This window comes from Mycetomoellerius zeteki, unplaced genomic scaffold, assembly GCF_001594055.1.
Source record: "Mycetomoellerius zeteki isolate Tzet28-1 unplaced genomic scaffold, Tzet1.0 scaffold93, whole genome shotgun sequence".
NCBI lineage: Eukaryota > Metazoa > Arthropoda > Insecta > Hymenoptera > Formicidae > Mycetomoellerius > Mycetomoellerius zeteki.
The window spans coordinates 65846-89836 of NW_017257968.1; the positions used below are offsets into that span (position 1 = coordinate 65846).

General features: G+C 38.9%; 2 protein-coding genes across 3 annotated transcripts in view; one reads left to right on the top strand and one right to left on the bottom strand.

Moving 5' to 3' along the window:
• Positions 1-356: 356 nt before the first annotated feature.
• La (La autoantigen-like) lies at positions 357-4435 on the top strand. Of its 2 annotated transcripts, none has more exons than XM_018460227.1 (7): positions 357-810; positions 2221-2574; positions 3148-3290; positions 3384-3468; positions 3546-3806; positions 3908-4043; positions 4260-4435. In XM_018460227.1, the coding sequence occupies exons 1-7, from the start codon at positions 526-528 to the stop codon at positions 4340-4342; spliced, it is 1347 nt and encodes a 448-aa protein (XP_018315729.1). In that variant the 5' UTR covers positions 357-525; the 3' UTR covers positions 4343-4435. The 2 variants fall into 2 exon arrangements, with proteins under 2 accessions (XP_018315729.1, XP_018315730.1); XM_018460228.1 differs by having other exon boundaries at positions 3384-3459.
• A 1529-nt stretch (positions 4436-5964) lies between these two features.
• NLG-5 (neuroligin 5) overlaps positions 5965-23991 on the bottom strand; it is a 34752-nt gene continuing 16725 nt past the window's right edge. Inside the window, exons 5-9 of the mRNA XM_018460304.1 lie at positions 13158-13350; positions 11475-11919; positions 8928-9201; positions 8307-8453; positions 5965-8209 (exon numbers count right to left, since the gene is read on the bottom strand). Of these exons, the coding sequence (XP_018315806.1) occupies positions 7560-8209; positions 8307-8453; positions 8928-9201; positions 11475-11919; positions 13158-13350 (1709 nt within the window). The 3' untranslated portion in view covers positions 5965-7559. The remainder of the gene's footprint in view (positions 8210-8306; positions 8454-8927; positions 9202-11474; positions 11920-13157; positions 13351-23991) is intronic.

Genomic DNA, 23991 nt, shown 5'->3' on the forward strand with positions numbered 1-23991 from the left:
CAGATACAAGAGCTCACTGAGCGCTCAGTGGTACTGAATACACCCCCTGAATGCACCCCATCACCATACTCACTAATAATGTAAAAGTTACTAGATTTTAGGTCGCGATAGTTCAATCTTCTTTTCCAATCTATAACGTTTAACAATTCATATTTTTTGACTGATATATTATGGATAATTTTTATCGTACATACATTATTATAGAAAAATATATAAAAAAGAAATATAAAATAATAACGTTATATAAGGGCAGATGTTTCCTAGTGAATATTCGTCAATTGGAAATCATTCATAAATGTCTATACAATCACCGAATAATCGTGTGCCTTTCTTGTTAAATTGAGTTAGTGACGTAGCATCATTTCCGTTGATTTCCGTTTTCGGCTCAACGGAGCACGTGTGTGGAGACTAGAGTAGCCCTTCTTTTCGCTTTCAGAGTTCAAGAATATAAAGCCTATAGTAGCCGTTATTTTAGAAATTGCGTCGTATTTGTTTCTGTAATTGTCGCCGGTAAGATATTTAAACATGGAAAACGAGACGAAAGAAGAGACAAAGGAAGAGGTAAAGGAAGAGGTAAAGGAAGAAGTAAAGGAAGAGGTAAAGGAAGAGGTAAAAATTGACGATGATCACTTAAACGGTGATTCTACCAGCGAGACCAAGACGAACGAGACTGTCAAGGTTAGCGATACGCCGACCACGCAGACTGTTGACGCCATCGATGAAAAAGCAGAGCAAGAGACAAAAGAAAATGGAAAAGATGCGGAAGAACCATCTGAAGTTCTTTTGGCGAAGATTAAAACACAAATAGAGGTATATATTTAGTACTTCATGTTCGCGCGCGCGAAAAGAAACAGTTTATTCTTTTTTTTTTTACGTTAAATTTGAATCACGTCTCAGTGATTTTGAGTTGTAACAATTACTCAAAGAAGTAATCAACGTATGCTGTTTTTTTTTTTTAAACCGAGGTCATACGTGGAGCGAGAATCAAGATCGAATCTAAGACTCGCAGATTACGAATCAATCGTTCTCTTACGAGACCACTCGTTAGTCCATGTGGTATATCTATCTTCTATTTTTCATTTCTTTTTATAGCACCTTGATAATATAAAGATGTAGAAACATAAATATAAATTTCTTATTGAGGAAAGGAAGGGTGCTTTTTATTTGGTGACATAAGTTTACACGAGTCGGTTTTGTCTTACTCGTTAGGCTGTTAGTTGTTTTTCCATACCTCAGGACTGAATTTCTTGCACATGGTTCATCTTTCCGTTTTTCTTTTCATTGAAGAGAAGAAAGATGAACCATGCTGGAAATATGTAAGGTGAGCTATTGCGCGTAATGGCGGTAGCAATACTGGAAATAACCAATCAAATGTGTTCCAACATGTACTTTCTGATGTATAATAGTGCTGGTTATACTGAAATAACTAATCAAATGTTATCCAAATTCATTCTCCTACTGCGCATCCACGGGAATAGCTCACCTTACGTATTTCCACCATGAGATGAATCATGCAAAAAATTCGATTCTTCAAGTGTTCTTAAGGCCAGAATAAGTCCACATTTTTGCTTTAAGAGGCCTTAAGTCATAAGTCGAAAGAGAGTTAAGTGACAATAATTTCTGTCTTTAAACTGTTTTTGCAGTCTTTAGACTTTAACCATTAGACTTAGCGAATTGAGCAAAACCCATATCTTATAGTCCAAAAGCATAAGTTCTGTGGCCAATATATCATCACTTACAAGTGAATTACAGCTTACAGCTTATGGCCTCTTTGGCCCAGTTCCACAACTCTCGGTTAACTCTTAATCGTGAGTCGTGGAACTGAGCCTTAAAGCAAGGTTATAGATTTGGCCTTGTTCTTTTCCATATAGATATGGAGAAGAAGAATAGGTATCTTGACTGTTAAGAGAGACAGAATGATGTTTATGTTGACTTGTGTTACTAAACAATCACTAATGCCTAGCATCAGTTTCTAGCAATATAGATATAGATTTTTTAATTTACTTTTCATCTTTTTCTATTGTTGAAAATTAGAAAAAGATGTAGAGTCAGTTGAGCCAAGATAAATTTAATCTACATCTAGAAACAGGTATAAATGGAAAGCACTCAAAAAAAGTAGAGTCAGGATTGAATCCGAAATTTGCCAACTATGACCGTTCTCATACAAAATCACACATCACTCTGTGCATTACTCCTTCTAATATTATTTTCTTTTTGCAGTACTATTTTGGCAATGTAAATATGCAGAGGGACAAATTTCTCATTGAACAAACAAAACTGGACGAAGGCTGGATTCCAATGACTATCATGTTAAACTTTAAAATGCTGGCTACTCTCAGCAAAGATGTCAACGTAATTCTAAAAGCATTGGAAACCAGCGATCTCATGGAGATATCTGACGACAGGAAAAAGATACGTCGCTCGCCAAAACGTCCCCTGCCAGAGTTCAATGAAGGATATAGGAAAGCTCAGGAAGCTCGAACAGTTTATGTCAAAGGCTTTCCGTTCACTAACACAACTATTGACAAATTGAAAGTCTTTTTTGAACCGTACAAGCCATTTGAAACGATTGTGGTAAATATATTTGTTTGATATAGAATAAGTAAATATAACATTTTTGGGCAATGAGTAAATTGTCCTGACATTAATTTCTTCTTCTCTTTTTCTTTCTCTTACATCAGGCCTCTGGCCTGTGTTACACCTCTCTCATATGTTTGTGGTGCGCACACTGATTATTCAATTGCTACAAGCATATGGGACTTACAATTTTAATGCCGGTTTCGAATTTTTTGGAGGTTTCTGTGGGCAAGGATATTCTCGGGAGGTTGCCGGCTTTTGCCGAGAGGAGACACGAGCGTAAATATTTTGATTTCTATCAGGATCGAACCCGGGACCTCTGGCATGATAGACCAGTGCACTGTCTGTCATGTCACACTCGCGCTCTGATATTAATTTGTTAACTATAAACATCTTTATATTTTGAACCAGATAAAATAAGAACAAATTAATGTATTTGTGCTATTTATTTCTTAGTCTATTTGATTATTTGGAATATTTAACAAATTTAATATATTGTCGGATATCGAAATAAATATGTAATCAAAAATTATTTCTAATGCATTTACTATCTCAAATTTTACTTTGCAGATGAGAAAATATCAAGATAAAGATAAAGTTCTTAAGTTTAAAGGATCTGTTTTTGTGCAGTTTGAAACTTTTGATACCGCTAAAGCATTTATGAATACAGAATCTGTAAAATATGAAGATACCGAGTTAATAAGAAAGTGGGCGTAAGTAAAAATGTATCTGGAGAAAAAGAATTAATATATATTTTATATATATATGTATATGTATAATATATTCTGATGTATAAATTTTTATAGTGCGGATTATTATGCAGAAAAAGCACAAGAGAAAGAGGAACGTAGGAAAAAGAAAGAAAAACCAAAGAAATCAACTGTAAGCAAAGTAAATAAAAGATAAATATACGATCTATCGCTCTTAATTGACCTTTCATTTGTGTTTTAATATATTTTTTTCTTTAGACAGAGGAAACAAAGGAGACTGAAGATGATGAAACAGAGCAAACCTCTGCAGGAACAGATAATAAATTGCCAAAAGGTTCAATTATTTACTTTTCTGGTGTTTCCAAGACGTGTACAAGAGAAGATGTCAAGGAATGTTTAGACAAATTCGATGCTGATATTGCATATATCGATTTTCAAAGGGGACAAACGGAAGGTTGGGTACGTTTGCAGGGAGAAAATGCTGCCAAACCTTTGTTAGAAAAGACAAATGAAGGCAAGGTGAGGAAAAAAATATCCACAAAATTTTTTTAATTCTGTAATAGTTCTTCTGATAGTTTTGAAATTACAATAATCAAGCAAAACATTTTTCTTGTTTCAAGGTGGTAATCCAAAACATTGAAGTTACCTGTAAAATGCTCGAGGGTGAGGAAGAAGATAAGTACCTCGCTAAAGCAATGGAAGATATAGTAGCTTCAAAGAACAAATACAATAAATCCAAACGAGGCGCCAAGAAAGGTGGTAAAAGATCATTTTAAAATAGTAAAATAGTTGTTGACTACCAAATATACATATGATGACATTTGCCATGCTAATACTGAGAAGTCTATACACATAAATTATGTATATATTTCGTTGAGTTAAACTCTTAAAACAACTGAATTCCTTATTACGATACAAAATAATTTTGTATTTTAAAAAAGCAATTACTAATAAAATTTTTTATGTTCAAAGGACGTGGAGCACGGGGTGGGAAAAAGAGAGGTAACAGTCCCTCGCACGATACAGTTCCTGCTAAGAAAAGAGCTGTTGAATAAGATTGATTTATCCTGAAACCTTCAAAGTTACATAGTGTATGTTACACTTTATTTTCATTGCATTAACGAATTACATAGAGAAAAGGAAAATGTTAAATTATGTCTAGCATAATTTATCATATTAGAAACTGATTTGATTTAAACTTTTTGTTACATTACCTTTTCATGTATATTATTTTAAGTACTTTGAAAATATAGCTTCGTCTATATTTAGTTAAATGCGTGCGTTATGTTTAATTATTTAACATTTTACGCTGACCCAAAATTTAAAAGATGATATGATAATTTTGTCACTCGACGGACGATTAGCAAACAAAAATCGCTATATATTTTTATAAATTGGCATTTATTGTTGTACAGTGAAATTTACAAATTGGTTTTTTCTCTAGACTATAACACGTATTTAAATTTCACTGTCGTTTTACGTGCGTCAATACTACCTTCACGCAAGTATCACAACGTGTTAAAGATCATATCATTCGCGAACAGTTACTTTGAAAAATTATACGTAATGATGTATGTACGTACTTAAAACTATTGTAATCGGCAATATGATTTTACGCGACACTGAGTCTGTGCATTACACTACATGGTACTTAATTACAGCTTTACGATCTTACATCATATTAATACATATGTATAGTTTCATGTGCCGAGGAATCGTACGTATCGATTAGATGAATCTTATTTTTTTAGACAGTCTCAATATTTAATGATTTTGAAACTCATTCTAGGTGGAAAAAGATATTGTTTCTTTTTCTAATCGTAAGATAACAGTTAAATTGTTAGAAAATTCAGTTCTTGTATTATTTGTTATCGTTCTGTACGAATAAGTTTCAGGTTTACATTCCTTATCACGATCTCAATAATCAAGATATAAACGTGATAGAAACAGTTTAGTATGTAAAAACCTATCAGTGGTCGTGTCTATATTTTCCGCTTTTCATATTGCTGTGCCTGATTTTTGTTATATTGAATACTAGCATAATTATATATTCCATTCCATTATATCCTGAGAAACGCATTTTCGCACGCGGACTGATTTAGTTGCATACAATGATGAGGATGACTTTCAAAACTTAGTATCTGTGTTGAGTATAGCGGTCTCGGCGATCTCAGGTCATGAATATTAATTCAGGATTAAGAACTCTCTACAAAGACAAAATGTATCTCTGCAAACACGAGCGCGATCACATCTTAGGATATTGGTCGTGGAAGAGAGAGAGAGAGAGAGAGAGAAAGAGAGAGTACTCTATACAAGTTTTAATTCTACTTTAAGAGAAATTACATTTTCGTTTTTTTTTTATTGTTACGTACTTTGAGCAGATATTTGATCTTGGCGATAATTTCTTAATTTAGATAGGCCGCGATTGAAGGAATTATATTTCATAAATTTTGTTCAAAGAATCAAAGTGCCATCAAACAAGCTCATCTCATTGTACATTTAATTAATGTAAAATTAAAAATTACGCCGTTATATATATATATATATCCATTTAATTCTGTAATATAATATTAATTAAAATATTGTAATTAAAAATATAGACATGTTCAATATATTAATATTTAATTTTGATGTTAATACTGAAGTTAATACAGTATTAATATTCGTACCTTGTTTTGCGTGTCAAAGTATTGTAGAAAAGGATATACAAGATGCTCTGTCAATCGCGAAATTTCTCGAGGTTCTCGAACAAAACGCGGATGGAAATAATTTTACGGAACGTGTATATATCATCACGATAAAGAGTTCTAGCCGCAATTTCGTGGTGGTACGATACTTATGACTGTCAGACTATTCTCTACGAGAAGAACACTCAGCGGAAGGTCGAGTCCGCCCTCTCGAAAGTCGTCGCGCTGCTCGATCGTAGTCTCGTACTCCCGATGCCGTTCCACGGCTTTGCTCCGTCGAATGCACTGGTGATTGTGCACTTACGCGACAGGTAACGCGGTTGGAGAATTGCGCTTTCCGCCCGAATAAACTTCGCGAGCACTCGCGAGCGCTATTAAGCCGTTCTCCTCGGTAGGATCGAAATTACGTTTCGAAAGATGTAGCCTAGCTATGTGTTGCAAAGGCGGAAACGACGAGTGCACTTTCACTTATACAAATGGTACTTCCGTACACCCGGTACACCGTATTCGTTTCGCTTGCGAATAACGGACGCATCGAGTGCCTCTTTCTCCCAATCGATGCTTTACAAAGCAGTCGTTGAGACTGGTATGCGATCGTGTACGTGGCTTTGGTATTCCGATTCCGTTTCGAGATCTCTTTGATTGGATTCGTCGTTGTCGTCGTCATCGATTACTGTGTATCGATTCGTACACGGTATTCTTATACATATAATTGCTTTTTAGCAAAGAATTCAATTTGGAGGTTCTTAGCAAGAATCTCATTATACGTTTCGTTTCAATATTTCCTAGTCAGGCGCCCTTTTTCTATGACATCGAAAATACCGATACGTTTCCTTTATATACTGTAGTGATACTTAAGGCCACCTATTTGCCACGGTCTCTGAGAGAAACAGTATTTATTCCGATGAATTAAATGGCTAGGAAACATTGTATCGATATCTTCAATTGCAAAAAAGTTCCTTGAATAAAATACTTTGTGAGCACCTGACATATACGTAATGTAGCCACGAATTACGAGGGGTACTTTAGCGATCACTTTCACTTTTAAAAACAACAGAATATTCCGTTTCATTATAAATAGCAACTACGTACAATCCACGTCTCTATTAGAAATAACGACCACGTGCAATCTTACATTTCTACCGGTAGAAAGAACCGGTCACAAAGTTTCCTAAGTAGTAATAGTCAGGCGCAATCTAGCAGTAATAACAGTTCAGTAGTGCGACCGCGTTATAGTCAGTCATGTCGCAGTATCGCGCCGCAAGTAGTAACAGTCGACAACAATCGACCATTTTCAATAGTAACGGCTAAAGTCAGACACGCTGTTACGATTATACGTTGACTTTTTGACCACAATTCACACACAATGCACACTGTAAAAGATCTGTTACAAGTCCTTTTCTGTTGAATTCGAGTTATGTTCATGTAATCTCGCGATAAAGGAAAAATTTCCTTAATCGGCACTGTTCAATGATCAATTAAGAGAATATATCGTTCAAAATCTGGACTCCGTGGTGGCCTTTTCCGAGTCCATAAAGGTCACTCGTTTCGTCCGTGCGTTGCCCTCTGGGGGCAACCCCTAATGCTATACGGATATCTCTTGTATCTGCACGCGTTTCTTGATAGTGTTGGTACTGCCGGCAGTGGTGAGCGAACTGGTGGTCCTGGCGGGCGGTTTCGGAGGGATCGCGTCCTTGTGGGCGTTGCCGCTGGTCCCGTGACCGGATCTCGATTCTTTCCTCAACTGCTCGCTGTCCTGACCGTCCTGGGGCGGCGTGAGCTGGTGCTGTTCCTGTATGGAAGGGCTTCTCGCGAGAGTTGTGTACGAGGGGGGTGGCTCGTGAGCGGGTCGCGGATTGTCGGAGGGCTTCATGGACGTCCTGGTGGTCATCGGCAGAGACTCCTGTCCATTCGGCCTACAATCCATGGCGGCACGTTTCTTGTCGCGATCCCGCTGATAATAAATGCCAGCGAAGATCAGCATATTCAGAACCAGAAGGATGCAACCGACACCCACAGTGATCCCCAGGGCAGTGGTCGTGCTGTAGTAATGTCGAGACGCTAGTCTCTGCAGCAGCTCGGCATCGTCCTCGGAATCGTCCAGAATCGGAGTAATATCCTCAATAAGGCTATCCTCACCTCCCGTAGATGTGCTACAGGCGGTGGTTGAGGAAGAACTCGTCCGAGTCGTGCCTGTCAGCGGCAGTGGCGTGTACCATTCGTCCCGAACCGGTCCTGAATAATAATAAAGCAAGGAATAATTGAGTGATATGTCTTAAACAAGAGAAATAAAAATTTAAACTTTCACTTCTTTCGCAAGATGTGATCTAACCTGCATAATAATGATCGCCTCGTTCCCGGAAGTGATGATGCCGCATTGAAACGTCGTCGTCGCCAGGACGATGGAGCTGAGGTATCAAATTAAGCCATACAGCCATTTTATGGCCGCGGTAATGGCTCTTCATCTTCGGTTTTAACGCTAAAATAAAATTTTAATGATTAAAAACGTCTCTTCTTCGATAATTATTTGTCATCATTGACTAAAAATAGTTATTACATATTAATCAATTGTAAATGTGCAACGTATTGTCGCGAATAATTATTAATAACGAATTAATTATAATTATCGAATGCATTAAAGAATATCTACGTAATTATCATCAAGAAATAAATTTACATTACATTTAAAAGGATTTCATCTCGCACGCACAATTAAACTTTTCAAAGAAATTTCAAAGAGAACGTGTCGAGGCGGACAAAGTCCACTGTACACAATCAAAATTCTGAAGGAACTTTTCAGAGAATTTAAAAAGATCGCGACGTTCCACGAGAAACGTCACGATCCTTTTAAAGAAACGGAGGACGGAAGAAGGCGCTTTGTAGAAAATTAAATTTATCGAAAAATAACGGTAGAACTACTTCTTCTCTTCTTGCAGTCACAAGCGCAACATACCTATCGTGAGATACTGCTGAGATCCTGTCTCATATTGTTCCCATGTGAGACCGCGGAATCGCGTCTTCTCCTTCGGCGTGCCATAGTCGACCGACTCGATCTTGTGCGGCTCGTTCGGGTTACCGGTCTTGGCGAAATTGGTGAAGAAGGTGAGTACGGCCTCCGCAACGCCCTGGTCTTGTCGGGAATAATTCCGAGGGAAGAAAGCCCCGCCTGCCACCAACGGCAGCCCGAAAATATACGGTATGTCCTCCCCACGAACGCTCCCCAGGCGCTGCAACGAGATTTCCCACTCAGAGAATTGGAGCCATGGAGCATCTAAGCTCCGCAATCGATAATTATACGGCTGACACTACGTATATTCGTAGGTGCAAGATATTATAATATTTACTACACGCGCAATTTGCGTAATTCATGTCAATTATTAAATTATCAACAGCTATTGGCGATTGTTTTATTTAATTAACCGAAACAGAATATCAGTTAATCTAATTGATAGCTAATTTTAGTGTTAATTAATAGAACCGTGACGATTAACCAGAAGCCGTCTCTCTCCGACCCTTTGCAGAGCGTTGTACTGCAAATGCATAATTTCAATAGCTAAATTCTCTATCATGCTACATGAAATGGTTCTACGTATTGTACCACTGATCTCTATTAACACGCATGAAACGCGCGTGGGAAAGAATGGACGAGGGGACTGTGGCAGACGGAAAACGCCGGGTCGCGATTAACAATTCAAATAAATTCATCGCATTTGCATTCAGTGGTCTTGATATCGCTTTCTTATCTCTCTTCGGTGCGGCTTTTTTCGCCTTTGTCTCGTCTAATTCGCTCATTTCTTTCTTTTTTATCGCGCTGGTAAACCAGTGCGACGTTCCGATTGTGTTTGACAATATTTAAAGCGACAGAGTCAGTTGCGGTTACGTGAACTTATTAAGGGGATCCTAAAGTCGTCTGTTTTATCAATTCAATAGGACTTACACGTACGATTTACGTGTCATACATTACTATATACTATTGCATCAATATCGCACACATATGTACCAATTTTCTAACTAATCTTTCATATTAGGCACCTAAGCCCAATTCTAAGAACTCAACATTGTTTGTACATGTAATCCCTAATCCAAGATTGTTTTATACAAAATATCAAACTTGTATATAAAGCAAATATTGTTACAAATTGACGCCAGAAGCTGATAACGAAACTGTAATTTTCCAATTTTTTTTATTTTTTGGCATAAAGTCGACCGGTTTAGACTACATTTTCGTTTTTACTTTAATTGTGGAAAAGGATTTTTTAATCTAGTATAAAGGCAATTAGAAAAATATTTATTTGAAAAATAATCGGTAAAAAACAAGACGACTTTAGGATCTCCTTAAAGAGCGAATTTTTCGCCTCGCGCTTGATTAAATCCCCTTTTGTGCACATATGACGGGGGAAAGGGGAAGAAAGTAACGTTGATGCTCTGAATCGCTGTTAACTACACGACCACCTGCACTCTCTCGCTCCGAGAGTGGGATTAACCAACTTTAACTTTTGGAGAGACCAACTTGACGCGCACCGCTAACGCTGACTTTCATTATTTCTATGGGCGGTTTTCTAACCACCGGGAAGATAATATCGCGAGGAAGATAATATACCTCCGCGTTGGAGATAATTCGTTTTCTTGAATATCTACAAACACGCCATACGAAATTTCTCAAGCTCCCTATGATTCTCCTTTTCCCTCTAAATTGAAAACGTCAATCTGTTTCCCCGTCGCAAGTTTAACGCGCCGCTTGGCAGCAACCTTACAAATTGGCCGATATAACAATTTCTTTCTTGTCCTCCCGATATTATTATGTCAAGCGTGACAAATCCCCGTCATTCCCGAGACAAAATGCGAACACGGTGCGCGCGGGTCGCTCGGGGCGTTTTATTAAATCAGTGTCTTCATCGTGAAGTCATGGCCAGCGGTTACCACCCGGGTATGGATCGAGTGCGACGCAGAGTGAGACGGATGAGCTACGAGGACGTAGGATCGAGAGAGTGTGTCGGGCAGGGGTTGAACGGGTTGCTTCCTTAACTGGAAGTGCCGGCAGACTACTAGGTGTCGAGGGCGAACGTTAGTCTCTCTTCGGAACGTCAAGTTAATGGAGTTAACTCAGACTTAAGCAGCGTCTCTACCTCTTCTACTCACTCGCTCCACCTTTCACTGTGTGTAGTAGCGTGCAATAGCTGTGCTAGCAGGGTGGACGATATCGTTTTACGATAGAGAAAAATCGACGTCTCGAGATACCGCGGATATCCCCGTCGATCGACAAACGCCTAAGTTACATGATTTCTTACTATCTTCGCGCATCGCTGTGCACATTTCTCTCGGAAATCTCTTACGCCTCGGAAATTTCTTAAAGTTGGCTATTATTTAAAAAAAGAAAGCTATGCTATGAAATTCCGGTATTTAAGAATAAAATTATTACAATCCCCGTGATAAAATTTCTTCGCACCGAGAAACTTTATCTTGCGAAGTTCCTCGGAGCGATATAACAGGCGTGTCTTACCTGCACGTAGCCGCTGTCCTTGGACTGATGATTGAAGTGATAAAAGTACGTTTTAGCGCCCCGCCTGGCATGGTAGAAGGCAATTCTCATGAGCGGCGCGACTGTGTGACCATCACTCAATGCCTCCATGGTCGAGTCCCGTATTATGATGGGATGAAGTACCGGCTTATCCCAGTCCGTGTACTCGTTCCGCACCGCCGAGAAGATCTCATTCAGATGGTAAATGTAGGCGTTGCGGATGAAGGTGCGAAGGATGCGATTCCGGTGATCCTCTTCGAAGCCGAATTGTATGTCGTTGTTGTTGAAGTCAAGATTCGACTCGGTCGTGGAGACGCCTAGGATCAGCGGCACCTTAATAAACGCGTCGCTCGCGCGCTCCATGTCCAGACCCGGATCAGGATTGTTTTGGTCCACCGGTAGACCGGGCCCGATGCGGGGCACAAATCTGGTGGGACAAAACGACAAAGTCAGACCTGCCTCACTCGTGCAAACAACCACGATATTAAATTGATACAATAAGAGTATTAAATCAATAAAGCGAGAGCTATTAACCCACCACGATCTGACGGCAATCCGATAATTCAGCGTACGTGCATGTGATTATCCTTGCAATTAGTATCGCAGATTCATTTCAACCTCGTGGTAAATATACTCGTAAATGCACTCGTACAACCTAGGTTAACGTCCTATGAACTATCGTGAATACTTAAAGCAAGTGTCGACAGAATTCAATTTAAAATATCCAGCAACTTTCTAGGTTCTCGATTTTTGATTGCGTAAACGTCCACGTGGCAATTTATAACACTACAAGATTGTTAAATATCACCACGTGCAGTTTCGACAACTCATGACAGTTTATCATAAGTCATCGCAGCCATGGACTCATGAAATTGTTATAAATGTGTAACACAGTAATTGCTGCTGTGCTAGCTAGATGTCATTTTTTTAACGAATCAATCATATCTATTGAATTTTTTATAATCGAACGTTTCCACTTTTCATCGAAATGCATAGCTTCATTGGATTCATTCAAGCGACGAATATGAATTCCGCGATATATATATATATATCTCAACGTGTCTCGAAAATCGTGTGAAAATACTGCAATAAGAAAGTTTCAAAAAATTAAGTAAAAAAAATTATTTATAAATTTTATTTTAAGCAATAGTTTGTGAAATAATAATTAAGTGTTTAAATATAGCCAAAATTACAGACTAAACGCTGAAGTGTGTGCTTACTAATACTATCGCACGTGCGATTCATGAATAGGTAGCTGTCTAATATAATCTATAATATAATTGGCTATATTTAAATCATACATCTGAAAAACTATTGCTTGAAATAAAAATGTACACATAACTTTTTTACTTAACTTTTCAAAAATTTTCTTGCTGTGGTATTTATTTAATTTGCAAATTTCGGGACACCCTATATATGCATGTATGTATATGTACGTGTGTCGCATAAATGGGACGATTCCGAGATAATATTTATTACATCGATACGCTATCATAAATAAAAAGATGGAAAAGAAGAGTATCGATATATTCCATCTGTTCCATTTCGCAATACATATTTCATTATTTTAATTTTCCTTTGACGTAGTTGCCAAATATAGAGCTATCCGTCCGAGGGAAGGAGAGTGAATATTCCTCAACGCTTCGCTTGTATCTAAGCGCTTACCTGATTTCCGGTAATTGCACGTCCATGAGGGTCTTCAATGGCACTCCTCGGAGGCAGTCAGCTATGTCTTCGTCACCCTCGATCGAGCAGCCCATCTGTTCGCCGATCTTCACCCTGATATCGTTCGGGTCGTGCACTGAGGCCCAGGGACTTAGTGCCGAGCCACTGGATAATACCACACGGTGAAATAATCCTATGGAAGAACAGACGGTTTGAGGCACGCAGGAGCGACTTACAGACACGCGGGGATTCCGTTTGCTCGGCGCTAAGCCCGTCGTAACTCGTATATATCGAATAGCGAATACGGCAGGATATCGTCAGCTTCCGGCCGATCGAGCGGAAGCGATGAACCCAACGAGAGTTACCCCAAATGGTTATTATCCTCGCATGGATAATTAGAAGCGGACGTAAATATGATCGCGCCATCCGCTACCACGTCGGGGATTGTTTTCCACGCGAATCGAAAATCCGGCGAATTAATCGAACGCACGATTATCGGTCTATTAAAAACTGTTACACAATGGAGTTGCAGTTGAAATTAGTCGTTACGAGAGATGGAAAACACATTGAGTAATTTTCAATATCCGATCGGCATACAGGAAGAAATTTTCTAGGCAGCGCAATTAATATCGCACGTCATTTCAACGGCCGCTTGGCAACGTTAAAACGTAGAAAATCACGCCTTCATGGAAAATTCATGCTAATTGAAAAGGATATTGCAGAACCTAATTAATCTCGCTTTTAACGAGCTGAATTTTATGACGTAACGCAACGGAACGTTTCCAAGCGGTGCGTTAATATCGCGTTTGATAGTATCTCTAGCGCGTATTCCGGTTACGAACCGGAAAATCATATTCGCCGGCAAACATTTATGCTGACGCTAAAGTCGTTTATCGAACGTCACTGGTTTCTTTATGAAAATCGCTGTTTCGAATGTAAACATCGCGCGCGCGTACAACGCGATGCTCGTCCTGTAGCGAAGAGAAATATTAGGCAATATGTGTCCAACATAAACATTCGAGTATCGTTGATGCGCAGTACAAATATTTGTATTTTATGACTTTACACGTCCGACATTCATGCGTACTCGTTTAATTTCTCGCAAGTGACATTCGTCTGATAATAGTAAATTCGCTGGGCGGACCGACATTAGCGGATATATATTAATCGATGTTTATTATCCGCGGTTTTCTTCGTTATAGCGAAAAGTTTTCGATTAAACAAAAGCAGAGATTAACTCGAAATTTTAGTCCTACTTTGAATCTCTTTCAACCCCAGTTAAATCTTACAAACCTGTTTTGATACTTGTATAATCAAATAGGGCCTCTTTTATTATTACTTAAGGAGTAATGTACACCTATGTAAAATTTTCAAAAAATCGATTTTTTCCTTTTAAAATACACTTTAGGGTCTCAAAAATGAAGTGTAAGTGGTTTTATTGCCATATATAATTTTTTTCGAAAGTTATAGGCTCCTAAAAATTCAATTGTTAACTTAAAAGCATTCACATTCAAAACTTTAAACGCGTTTTTTTCAAAACTGTATTTTTTAAGTTGGCTAGCAGTAAGACAAACAATTTTTAACCTATTTATTTCAAATTTTAACAATATTTAACAAATCACATTTTCTAAAGAAAAATAGGTAGAATTTTTTTAAAAGTTACAAATTTTTTTAGTTACAGCTGATTTTACTCGATTATTTTTTGACGAAAATGGAACTTTTTGTTTATACTTCCGCCATTTTGTCAAAAATCAATATTTTCAAAAACGGCTACGTATTTCTGTAGATATTTGAATAAAGAAAATAAAAATATTTGCTTTTTTGTTCTAAACCAAAAATTACGACACTTGTGCTGCTAGCCGCGGAACATGCTATTTCAACTGTCTCCATCACGCTGCTACAGATCCGCCATTTTGATAAATAAAATTCTGAAAAAATTATTTTTTGTACTTTTTTATGTGCTTAATAAAGTTATAAAACTCATTTTTTAATAGCGCGCGCGCGCATGATTCATTAAATAAAAAAAAATTCCCAAACGTAGACCTTATTTACAGCCGATTACATAGATGTTATTCTATTTAGCTTAATCTTCTTAAGCTTCTATTTAGAAAACTTCTTTTGAACCTAAAAATAGGAAATCTTGCAATAACTGCCATTTACAGGCTCAACGTAGAAGCTCAATTCATTAGATTAGAACCTATTATAAATCTCTAGAGTCTACATACGTCATCTTTAGAGTCTACATGCGTCCTAAAACTAAGATTCAAAGTAGGAGCAAAATTTCGACTCAGGAAGTCGTCCGATTTTTCCGGATTTTTTTTCTATATTGGAGAATAACTAGCAGTCGCAGCTCCGATTTTCCAATACGTGAAATTCCTGGCTTCTTCCTCTTAATATATCATAAATATATTACTGTCTACGAAATATTGTTATCACCCCATTGGCATTCATAGAATGCACTGGAGATATTCCTTCGCCAACTACTTAGAAAACGTCGCATCTCATTATATTAAATCTGTTCGTCGTGGTGCTATTCCAAAACGGCGAATAGCGGATGCGTTTAACGCAGAATTTCTGCTGCCAACGAGCCGTAAAACCGGGAAAGAAGTCGCGAAGGAAAAGAGCTACGATGTAAGAAGACGCACGGTGGAGATCCTTCTCATCTTCCGTCATCACGGTCGCAGTTTCATTTCTGAGACGACGCGTTCGGAAAGGGTGTGCGCGCATACGCGGTGACCCGAAGTGCCCCTTTTGGCTGCTTTATCGCTATTATTATTAAGAGGTGCCGCCTGATGCGCACTATCCACCCCTTTGGAGCTTTGCCAATGGCGCGATACGTTTGCGGATGAGCCGGAAGGAAAATACGGATAATCCATCGCCGGTAGATCCCACAGCTAATCTTTTAAGGGGATCCTAAACTGAAGACCGAACTCCGATGGGATCACCGTTTTACCGATTTAATGGAACTTACACACGTACAATTTACGTGACATCGACGCATCACTACTGTATTAATATCGTACATTCGTACGTATACATATATATATTGGAAAAAATTATAAAGTTTAATAAATATTTTTGTTTGATTAGTTTGAAGTAAATATTTATTTATTGTAAGTAAAAGTTTATTTAGAACTATTCGAAGAAATATATTAAGATTTAATAAATTTCTTTTTCAAAATACGCATGAATTTTTGTACAGGATTTTCGTATCAAATTAGGTGTTAAGTTTCAGAACTTGACGTTGACTCTTCATGCATTCTAGTCTGGAAACTCCAATTTCGTAAGTACAGATTGCAGAACTTTTATATTAAGCAAATGTTGTCACGACTTGACAGCTTTAGATGCCATATTGGACTAAGAAATGGTAAAGAATTCAATTTCAAAACATGTTTTCGTTCTCAGGATAAACTCCACCCATCAGATTAGTATTAATGCATTTAATATTTTAATTCTGGAAAAGTTTCCAAATCCATAAAAGTAATACATGAAATCCTTTACAAATCTATAAAAGTAATACATGAAATCCTTCATAAAAATTATTGCAACGTTTAATCGGGAAAAAAGACGACTTTAGGATTCCCTTAAGCGCAAAATGTTCCATCTGATTCTCAGTTATCGCCAGTTTTCTTCGAAATTCTACAATCCATGATTCGAATATCTGCACTTCCTTCCCGATTGCTTCGTGTAGCAACTGGCGCTGGGACCAATTATTCCGATCGTGCAATGATCCTTTCGTACCAGATACGACGCGGAACGTCCATTTCGCTATTCGACGTCGTTTTCGGTCGACGTCGACCGTGTATCGTGCGGCTTGATAACAGACATCGGCTGCGTTGCTTCCCTTATTTCTGTGAGGCACGTTCACGCAGGGATCACGGCCACGAGAAACTCGATTTATTCGCTTTGATAGCATCATGTCGTTTTCCACAATCGCGGATTGACTATTGTACGTTGATTCGACGTGCACGCTGATATTCATGATAGAAGATCGCTTCGATCAAAGCCTCCCCTATCTTCGTGATTTTAACAGCGTCATTGAACCTTTTTCCCCTTGAAAAATCTTTTATCAGATATCTCGAATTGTGTCTTTATTCTCTTAATCTCAGATACGCTATTATTTATTGTCGACTAAAAGAAACGAAGTGCGTTTACCGCCTGCCGAAATAAATAACTCGCCTCCGTGGATCCTGACTTCTTTTCGCCTCACAATTACTCCATTTTTCACCTCGTTCAGTGCTATTGCAGGCTTGTACTTTGGAAACGTATATTAATAAATGTTGCGGAAGAAATACGGTCGCCATTTCTACAAAGGGGCGAAGAGCCGGTCAGTGGCTACCGCGCCTTCCATCGCGCAGACGACATTAGCGTCGCCAGGGTTAACGCCCTTAAACTGTCACGTTAAACCGCGATATTTCACCCAGTGCCCTGCCCTCGTCCGCGCTTTCTCCCGCCCCCATCGTTTCGCGACTAGCCTCGTTTCACCAGCTAGCTACCATAATTCCTCCACAATGTCATGTCCACGATACGAGAGTGTCGCGTCGTGTCGCGCCGCGACACGTCGATGAAATTTCGACGCATCGGGGATGCCAGCCCATTTGGTGGTTACTCGATCTCCTTCACGTCTCTCATCATGGAGCAATCATCGAGAATTCGCCTCGTTCATCAGCTCGGCGACGCCCGGCGTCGTGGCGCCGGTTGAAGAGAACGAACCTAGTAAATTGACAATAGTGTCCTCATCGCGCTTCTTGATAACGAGAATAATGGGGTTTCTCTCGGTGAACGCAATGAAACAGACCGCTGAGAAAGGAAAAAAGGAGAGGCGAAGGCGTGCGCGGTCGGCGGAAATTGTATACTTTTCGTTAGCGAAGCGGCGAAAGATTAAAGGCAAACAAGAAACAACGGCGCGTGATGGTGGTAATCAGGCCGGCTTACATCCGGAGATGGATTTTCTCGGAGCGAGCGCCGAGCATCGAGCAACTAGCTGGCTGATCGTCGTTCAGGAACGCGGTACACCACACGAGTGACTAATCGAGATTTCTCAATGGCCTTGCTCACATAATTATATTCGTGATTTCCGTTTGGACTTTTGTTGGATTTCACCCAGTCGAATGCCGGAGATGTCTCTCTTCGGGATTTAGAATTCTATCACAAGTAAGACTAAATCACATTCTCTCTAAATCTGAAATAGTGGATATCGCTGATCATTAGTTCATAAGTATGCTATTGGGTGATCAGTGAAATTCAACTGAAAAAGAAAGTATCAAGATTGCGCATCATATAATTAAAATGCTAAAAAAGAAAGGAAGTTTGAGCATTATATATGATTAAAATAATTAAAATAGATATTTTTGCACGTCAGTTTTAATATATAATATTGATATTGAATTTATACTATTACTAAAGCAAAGTTAGAGATTGCGCAATTTTTTCGTTAAATTTTATTGATTACTAGTGGCATTGGGACTGATAATAATTAGTATTCTAATTCAGATTTAGAGAGTTTAGATAAATTTTTGATGGCTCCACAAAAGACAATCCTATATCGGTACATAAATGCACATGGCTTATTTTTATGATAAAATGGATTTTGTTCGATTCGAGCTTTCCAATTGCAGACGATGGAGGATTTTGCGCAAAATACCACTATGTGGACAAAGTTCGTAGTTATTAGCGCGAATGATTTTTATTTTTTTAAAAGGTTTGATTTTCCAGCGTTCGTTAAATGGGATAAAAAATAATAGATTAAAAAGACGTATTTGTTCCTGGCTGAGAGTTTTACTCTGGTATTTCGCTGGGGTTGGAAAAAAATTTGACGTTCATCATGCGCGCGGGTTACGCGATATTCACGCATCGACAATATCGATGCCTTTTACGGGGAAAAGCATTAGCATCGACGATGTCCATTTGCAGACGTCATCCAAAAACCATAACTTTATTCGTAAAAATATTATTTTCTTTAGACAGGAGAAAGATAAAGGCGTTTTTTCTTGCTTAAAAAAAAAAAGATAAAGAAAATATTGTCCGTTGCGTTGATTTTACGGAAGCAACGTGAATTTTCATCCAATTTAGAAGAATCTTATTTGGTTGGGATGCAAATTATACTTTGAAAGGAAGCGACGCAAAATACGGCAGTTCTAATTTATTTTCTTCGTTCTCAGGGAGTGCAAAAGGATGCAGAACGGAATGTCCGTCTACTTACTTCGCGACCACGACTTCAGGATCGTCGTATCGGGACATACTCTCACGATTCTCTTGCTTCCCATGACGGTTCAACCGACATTCCGCATGTAAATTACTTCGTACGTCGTGAAAATTCTATGAACACGTACAGACCTCCGGGAGCGCTATACTGATTGAATTAAGTTTGAACACGTAAGAGCGAAAACTGCTCGGAGCAGATTGCGCAACACGCTTAATTCTGAGCTCTTCATTAAATTCTAACGTTTATTAATTTTATTGAAATACTAGATTTATCACCGCGAAAAAGTTAACGATAATTTTAAAAGTGTGTGCTCTCAAACGTATGGGAATAAATAAATTTTAATTTACATTTAACAGTTTATTGCTGAATGCATATTGTTGACGCAACGTGCTTGAATGTCGAATAAAATGATGACAGGTATTGTGTCGGTTAATAATTCAATAGTTCGAAAATAATTTAATAACGTTACATCGAAATTTCGTGTGTTAGCGGTCTATAAAAAAACGATTTTAGCGATCGTCGAGATGATAGAGTAACACGCCGAAATCAATTCCACATCCGGCGATTGTACGTGGACCAATAACGACGTGGTTCTCGAAAATCCGGAAAATGGTCTCTCTCTCTCTCTCTCTCTATCTTTTTTCTTTCGCTTTTTTTTTTACAACGTCACCAGGACGTTTCTCTCGCCGGTTATTTTTGTCGGTAACGAACTGCAAAATAGAACGAAGGGAGTGTGCCGCGCGAAACGGAAGACGCGAAGGTAGAAACGCTGTTTGGAAGCTATTTTTATGACTTATTGTTATGCGTGGTATTGCATAGCGCTTGGCTTTTCTCGCCGTATACCATTCCCTCGGGACACGAGAGAAACCCACTATACATTTCTAATCATAATAAATTTTAATAACAAATTTCGTAATTATTTTTTGAAACACGAATGTGTACATTTAATAACAAGATAAAGAATTAAATTGTGTGTATGAAGGATTTACAGAATTATAATAACTTACTACATTTTTCTTTATAGAAAGTCTGTTGATCCACCAAGCTTGAGTGATCCGTTTTTATGTGAGATATTTTCAGAGAATGAAATCCTTCTACCCTCTCTTTCTTTTTTTCGCATTTGCACAAATATAATCCGAAACGCTAGAGACGCTCGAGTTGCCATGATAACCGGGGGTCTTATACGTCTCAGGGTGCAGCGAATCAGACAATTGCCAGGAATCACACTCGGTTGCCTTCTTGATTACTCACGAAGCCAATCGCTCGTATCTCTGGTTCGTGAGGGCCGTGAAACTGCCAGAGGAACAGACGCGAGGTAGAGAGAAGCAACTCTAGAAGAGACGATGTTACCTTCCAAGAATTGAAGAATCCACGTACACACACGTACGCGCAAACATGATACACGCGTAAGAGAGAAGACGTTTCAAGGCGTGTTGCACACGCTCGGGTTTTCGCTCATAAAAAATTACAACGGGGGGGAAACGATAAATCGAGACTGTCTCTCCGCGCCATGAGAAGCTTATTTCTCTTGTCTCTTCCCGGGCGATGATACGTAACGTCGACAGTCTTCTCGGGATTGAGAAAGGGAGGCGGGGAAACCGCACCCCAAACACCCCTGGGAAGGCTAGAAGAAGTGACTTTCTGAATTACACGAGAGATCGATGTAATACGAAACGTTTATGTCTTCGGTGGTACCCGGTTGGTAGAGCACGGTCTTCATTTATCATCGGACATCGAAATCCGCCGAAGGCAGACAGCAGCTAACGGCGGGAAAGCAATCGTACCTTCGAAGGCTAGTTATCGACGGGAAACCCAAACCGATCGTTTTGCAACTTTTTACGCAACGCCGGGCAAAGCCATTAGCCGTTCCCCGCGTAATCGTATCGAGTACAACAAAATGCATCGGCAAAAAGCGGATTGCATGGGAACGCCGCGTGTGGATACCGCGAAAAATCATTGGGAATCAACGTAACACCCGAATCGATTTTACACTAGTTTCGGTGCAACTTAATCCAGAACTCTTGTTACGATACGCTACACTTTTACCGTCGAATATAACTAACAACGAATAGCGCATTCCTAAAAAAATTCCTGCGAGTTTCCTCGTAACTATGTGTCACGATATGTAAGGGTCTATTAATATTTTTGCAGCGTCGCGGTCAAGCGGCAACTCTCATCGACACTTCCTCCATTTATTCCACTCAGTCTCTCATTAATTTTGCATAACTATAAGTCCTAGACCGACCGAGCGCAACCGCTTGGGCCGCATCCCGTTGCAATATTAAGCAACTGCAGACGATGCATTCGTCTGCCAGAGAAGCTAATGTCGTTTGTCGGAAGTAAAGTGAGAGAGTAGATCTCTCCACGGTACCAAACCCCTCACACGATCAACGAACCATCTCAAAATTCCGTGGTTTTCGAAAGCCTCAAACATTTCTAAAGTACTCGAGTGGAAAGAAAATTACATGAAAAAAAAATTAAAGACGTTTCTTTCAGCACGGATTAAAAATCGATGCATCTTCGTTACCGCTTCGCTCGTAACTTCCGCGGCGCAATTTCTTCTTCGAAAGAAGAGCATCCTCCCCGCAATCTCTGACCAGCAGTGTAGTAAGAAGTATAGAACCGCACCTGGGTCTCGCGGAAACCGCCGGCGGCGCCGACGTCGGAATCGAAGGAGCGGAAAGTGCGGTAAGGTCGGAAAAACCGACTGACCTCGACGGCATTCAGGATGCTAAAGAAAAGCGGTTTCCCCGAGGGTCCGTCCTCCCATCTACCTCTTTCTCTCTCTTTCTCTCGCTCATTCATTCTAAGATCGGAGTCGAGCCTCAAGAGGAAGGATGGCGCGCGGAAGGAATGCACAACCGAGAGCGATGCTCCCTTCTCGAGATGTAAACTGTTTGCGCTGTTTCCGGCACAACCGGAGGTCCGGGAAATGGCCAGACGGGAGAGTGGTTCCGGCCGATCACCACAGCGAGAACGACCTATTCCCCATACCGCTTATCCTTCGCGTTCCTTCTTAGCGTCCGTTCCGTCTGTCTGAGCGAATACACTTTCGGCTTTTCCCTATCAATGGTGACAACTTCGAAATTGAGGGACTTCTCGCAAAGGGAACGATGCTGCTTTTCGTTTAACTATCCCATTGAAATTTTTAACTAATATATAATCACGATTTATTTAATTTTGTCTAAATAAAACGGTTATTTTGTAATAAAAATGCAAGATTAATAGTTTTAAATAAATTATACATTAACTTTTAAATAAGCAGATAGTTTAAAGATACGCAAGTTTCGCATTTTGACTGTTTACAATATGTCCATTTTTATAAAAATTACAAACAACCAAATTGGATATGCTATACTCAAGTATGTTATTATATTTTCGTAGGGTGTTTAAGGGTTAAATTTACATTAGTTATACTCTTATGAGGTAGAGAAATATAATAAAAATAATGAACTTTAAGACTTCATCTGGACAATTACTTTTCATTTTTCTTTTCCAACACTATTAAATTTATAATATCAAATTATACCCACAATTTGAATTATTTTTAATCATCATTTATATAAGTCGCCACTGCTTCTATAACTGCAGCTTAATATAACGTTAATCTAACTAAAACGTTGGAGTTAAACAAATTTGATTCAAATTTATTATGTACTAAGTGCATAATGTTATGTGCTAAGTGCAAACGTTAATATGGACATTGTTAACTTTGAAACTGACCATCGAAATGGATACGTTAGGTATATTTTGATTCATACATATGAAGTTAAAAATATCAAATTGTTATTTAACTAAGGGATTGAGTTACCATTTTGTGCTTCTTTGATATGTGTGTGTGTGTATGTGACAATGATAATAATGTTCTTTATAAAGAACATTATTATATTTGAGATACTGCTATCTCACTTATATATACATATATTATATACACTGAAAAAAAAGATTGGCTGCTGCAGCAAATTAGATGGTAAAATATGGCATAGCATTTTTAATTGGTTGCAGCAATCAATTTTTGGTTGTGTTAGTCTATCGAAATCCTATACTGACATTGCAGATAGGCTAACGCAATCAAAAATTGGCTGCATTGGCTGCTGCAGCCAATTAAAAATACTATGCCATATTTTATCATCTAATTTGCTGCAGCAGCCAATCTTTTTTTCAGTGTATAATTAAGGTTGACATAGATAATTTTAGAAAATTGTGCTATTTCGAAATTATTGCGGCTATGGAACATTTAAGCGTGCCAAATCGAATGAATCTAGACCATCGATTATGCGAAGCGTATGGGTAGCGAAACGGTCGCAGCGTTAGTCATAATTTGCCTGATTGGCGCGGAATTAGCGTCCAACTATATCATGCCGTAATCGCGTTCGCGTAGATTTATCGCACGGCGATGTATTTACGACGCTTTTAGCGTCCTTGCTTTTGTTCCACGCGCGTTCCGAGGGGCCATGCATTTTTATTATTGCGCAATTTCCTCACGTCCCCCGTCCGAGTAGCTACCGCAGAGAATCCCGCGATCACCTGAAGGGACAAAAACTGGGAGGATCGTTCAATTTTGGCTGGTGTTGTCCAACGACGATAAAAAAGGGAAAAGGAGAGAAAAAAAAAGGAAAAGTCTCATCT

Bases quoted from the DNA above. Each gene is read 5' to 3' on its own strand.
- La (XM_018460227.1), top strand. From the start codon at position 526: ATGGAAAACGAGACGAAAGAAGAGACAAAGGAAGAGGTAAAGGAAGAG. The intron at 3,807-3,907 runs GTGAGGAAAAAA...TCTTGTTTCAAG, and splicing joins AAAAGACAAATGAAGGCAAG to GTGGTAATCCAAAACATTGA. The intron at 4,044-4,259 runs GTGGTAAAAGAT...TTATGTTCAAAG, and splicing joins CAAACGAGGCGCCAAGAAAG to GACGTGGAGCACGGGGTGGG.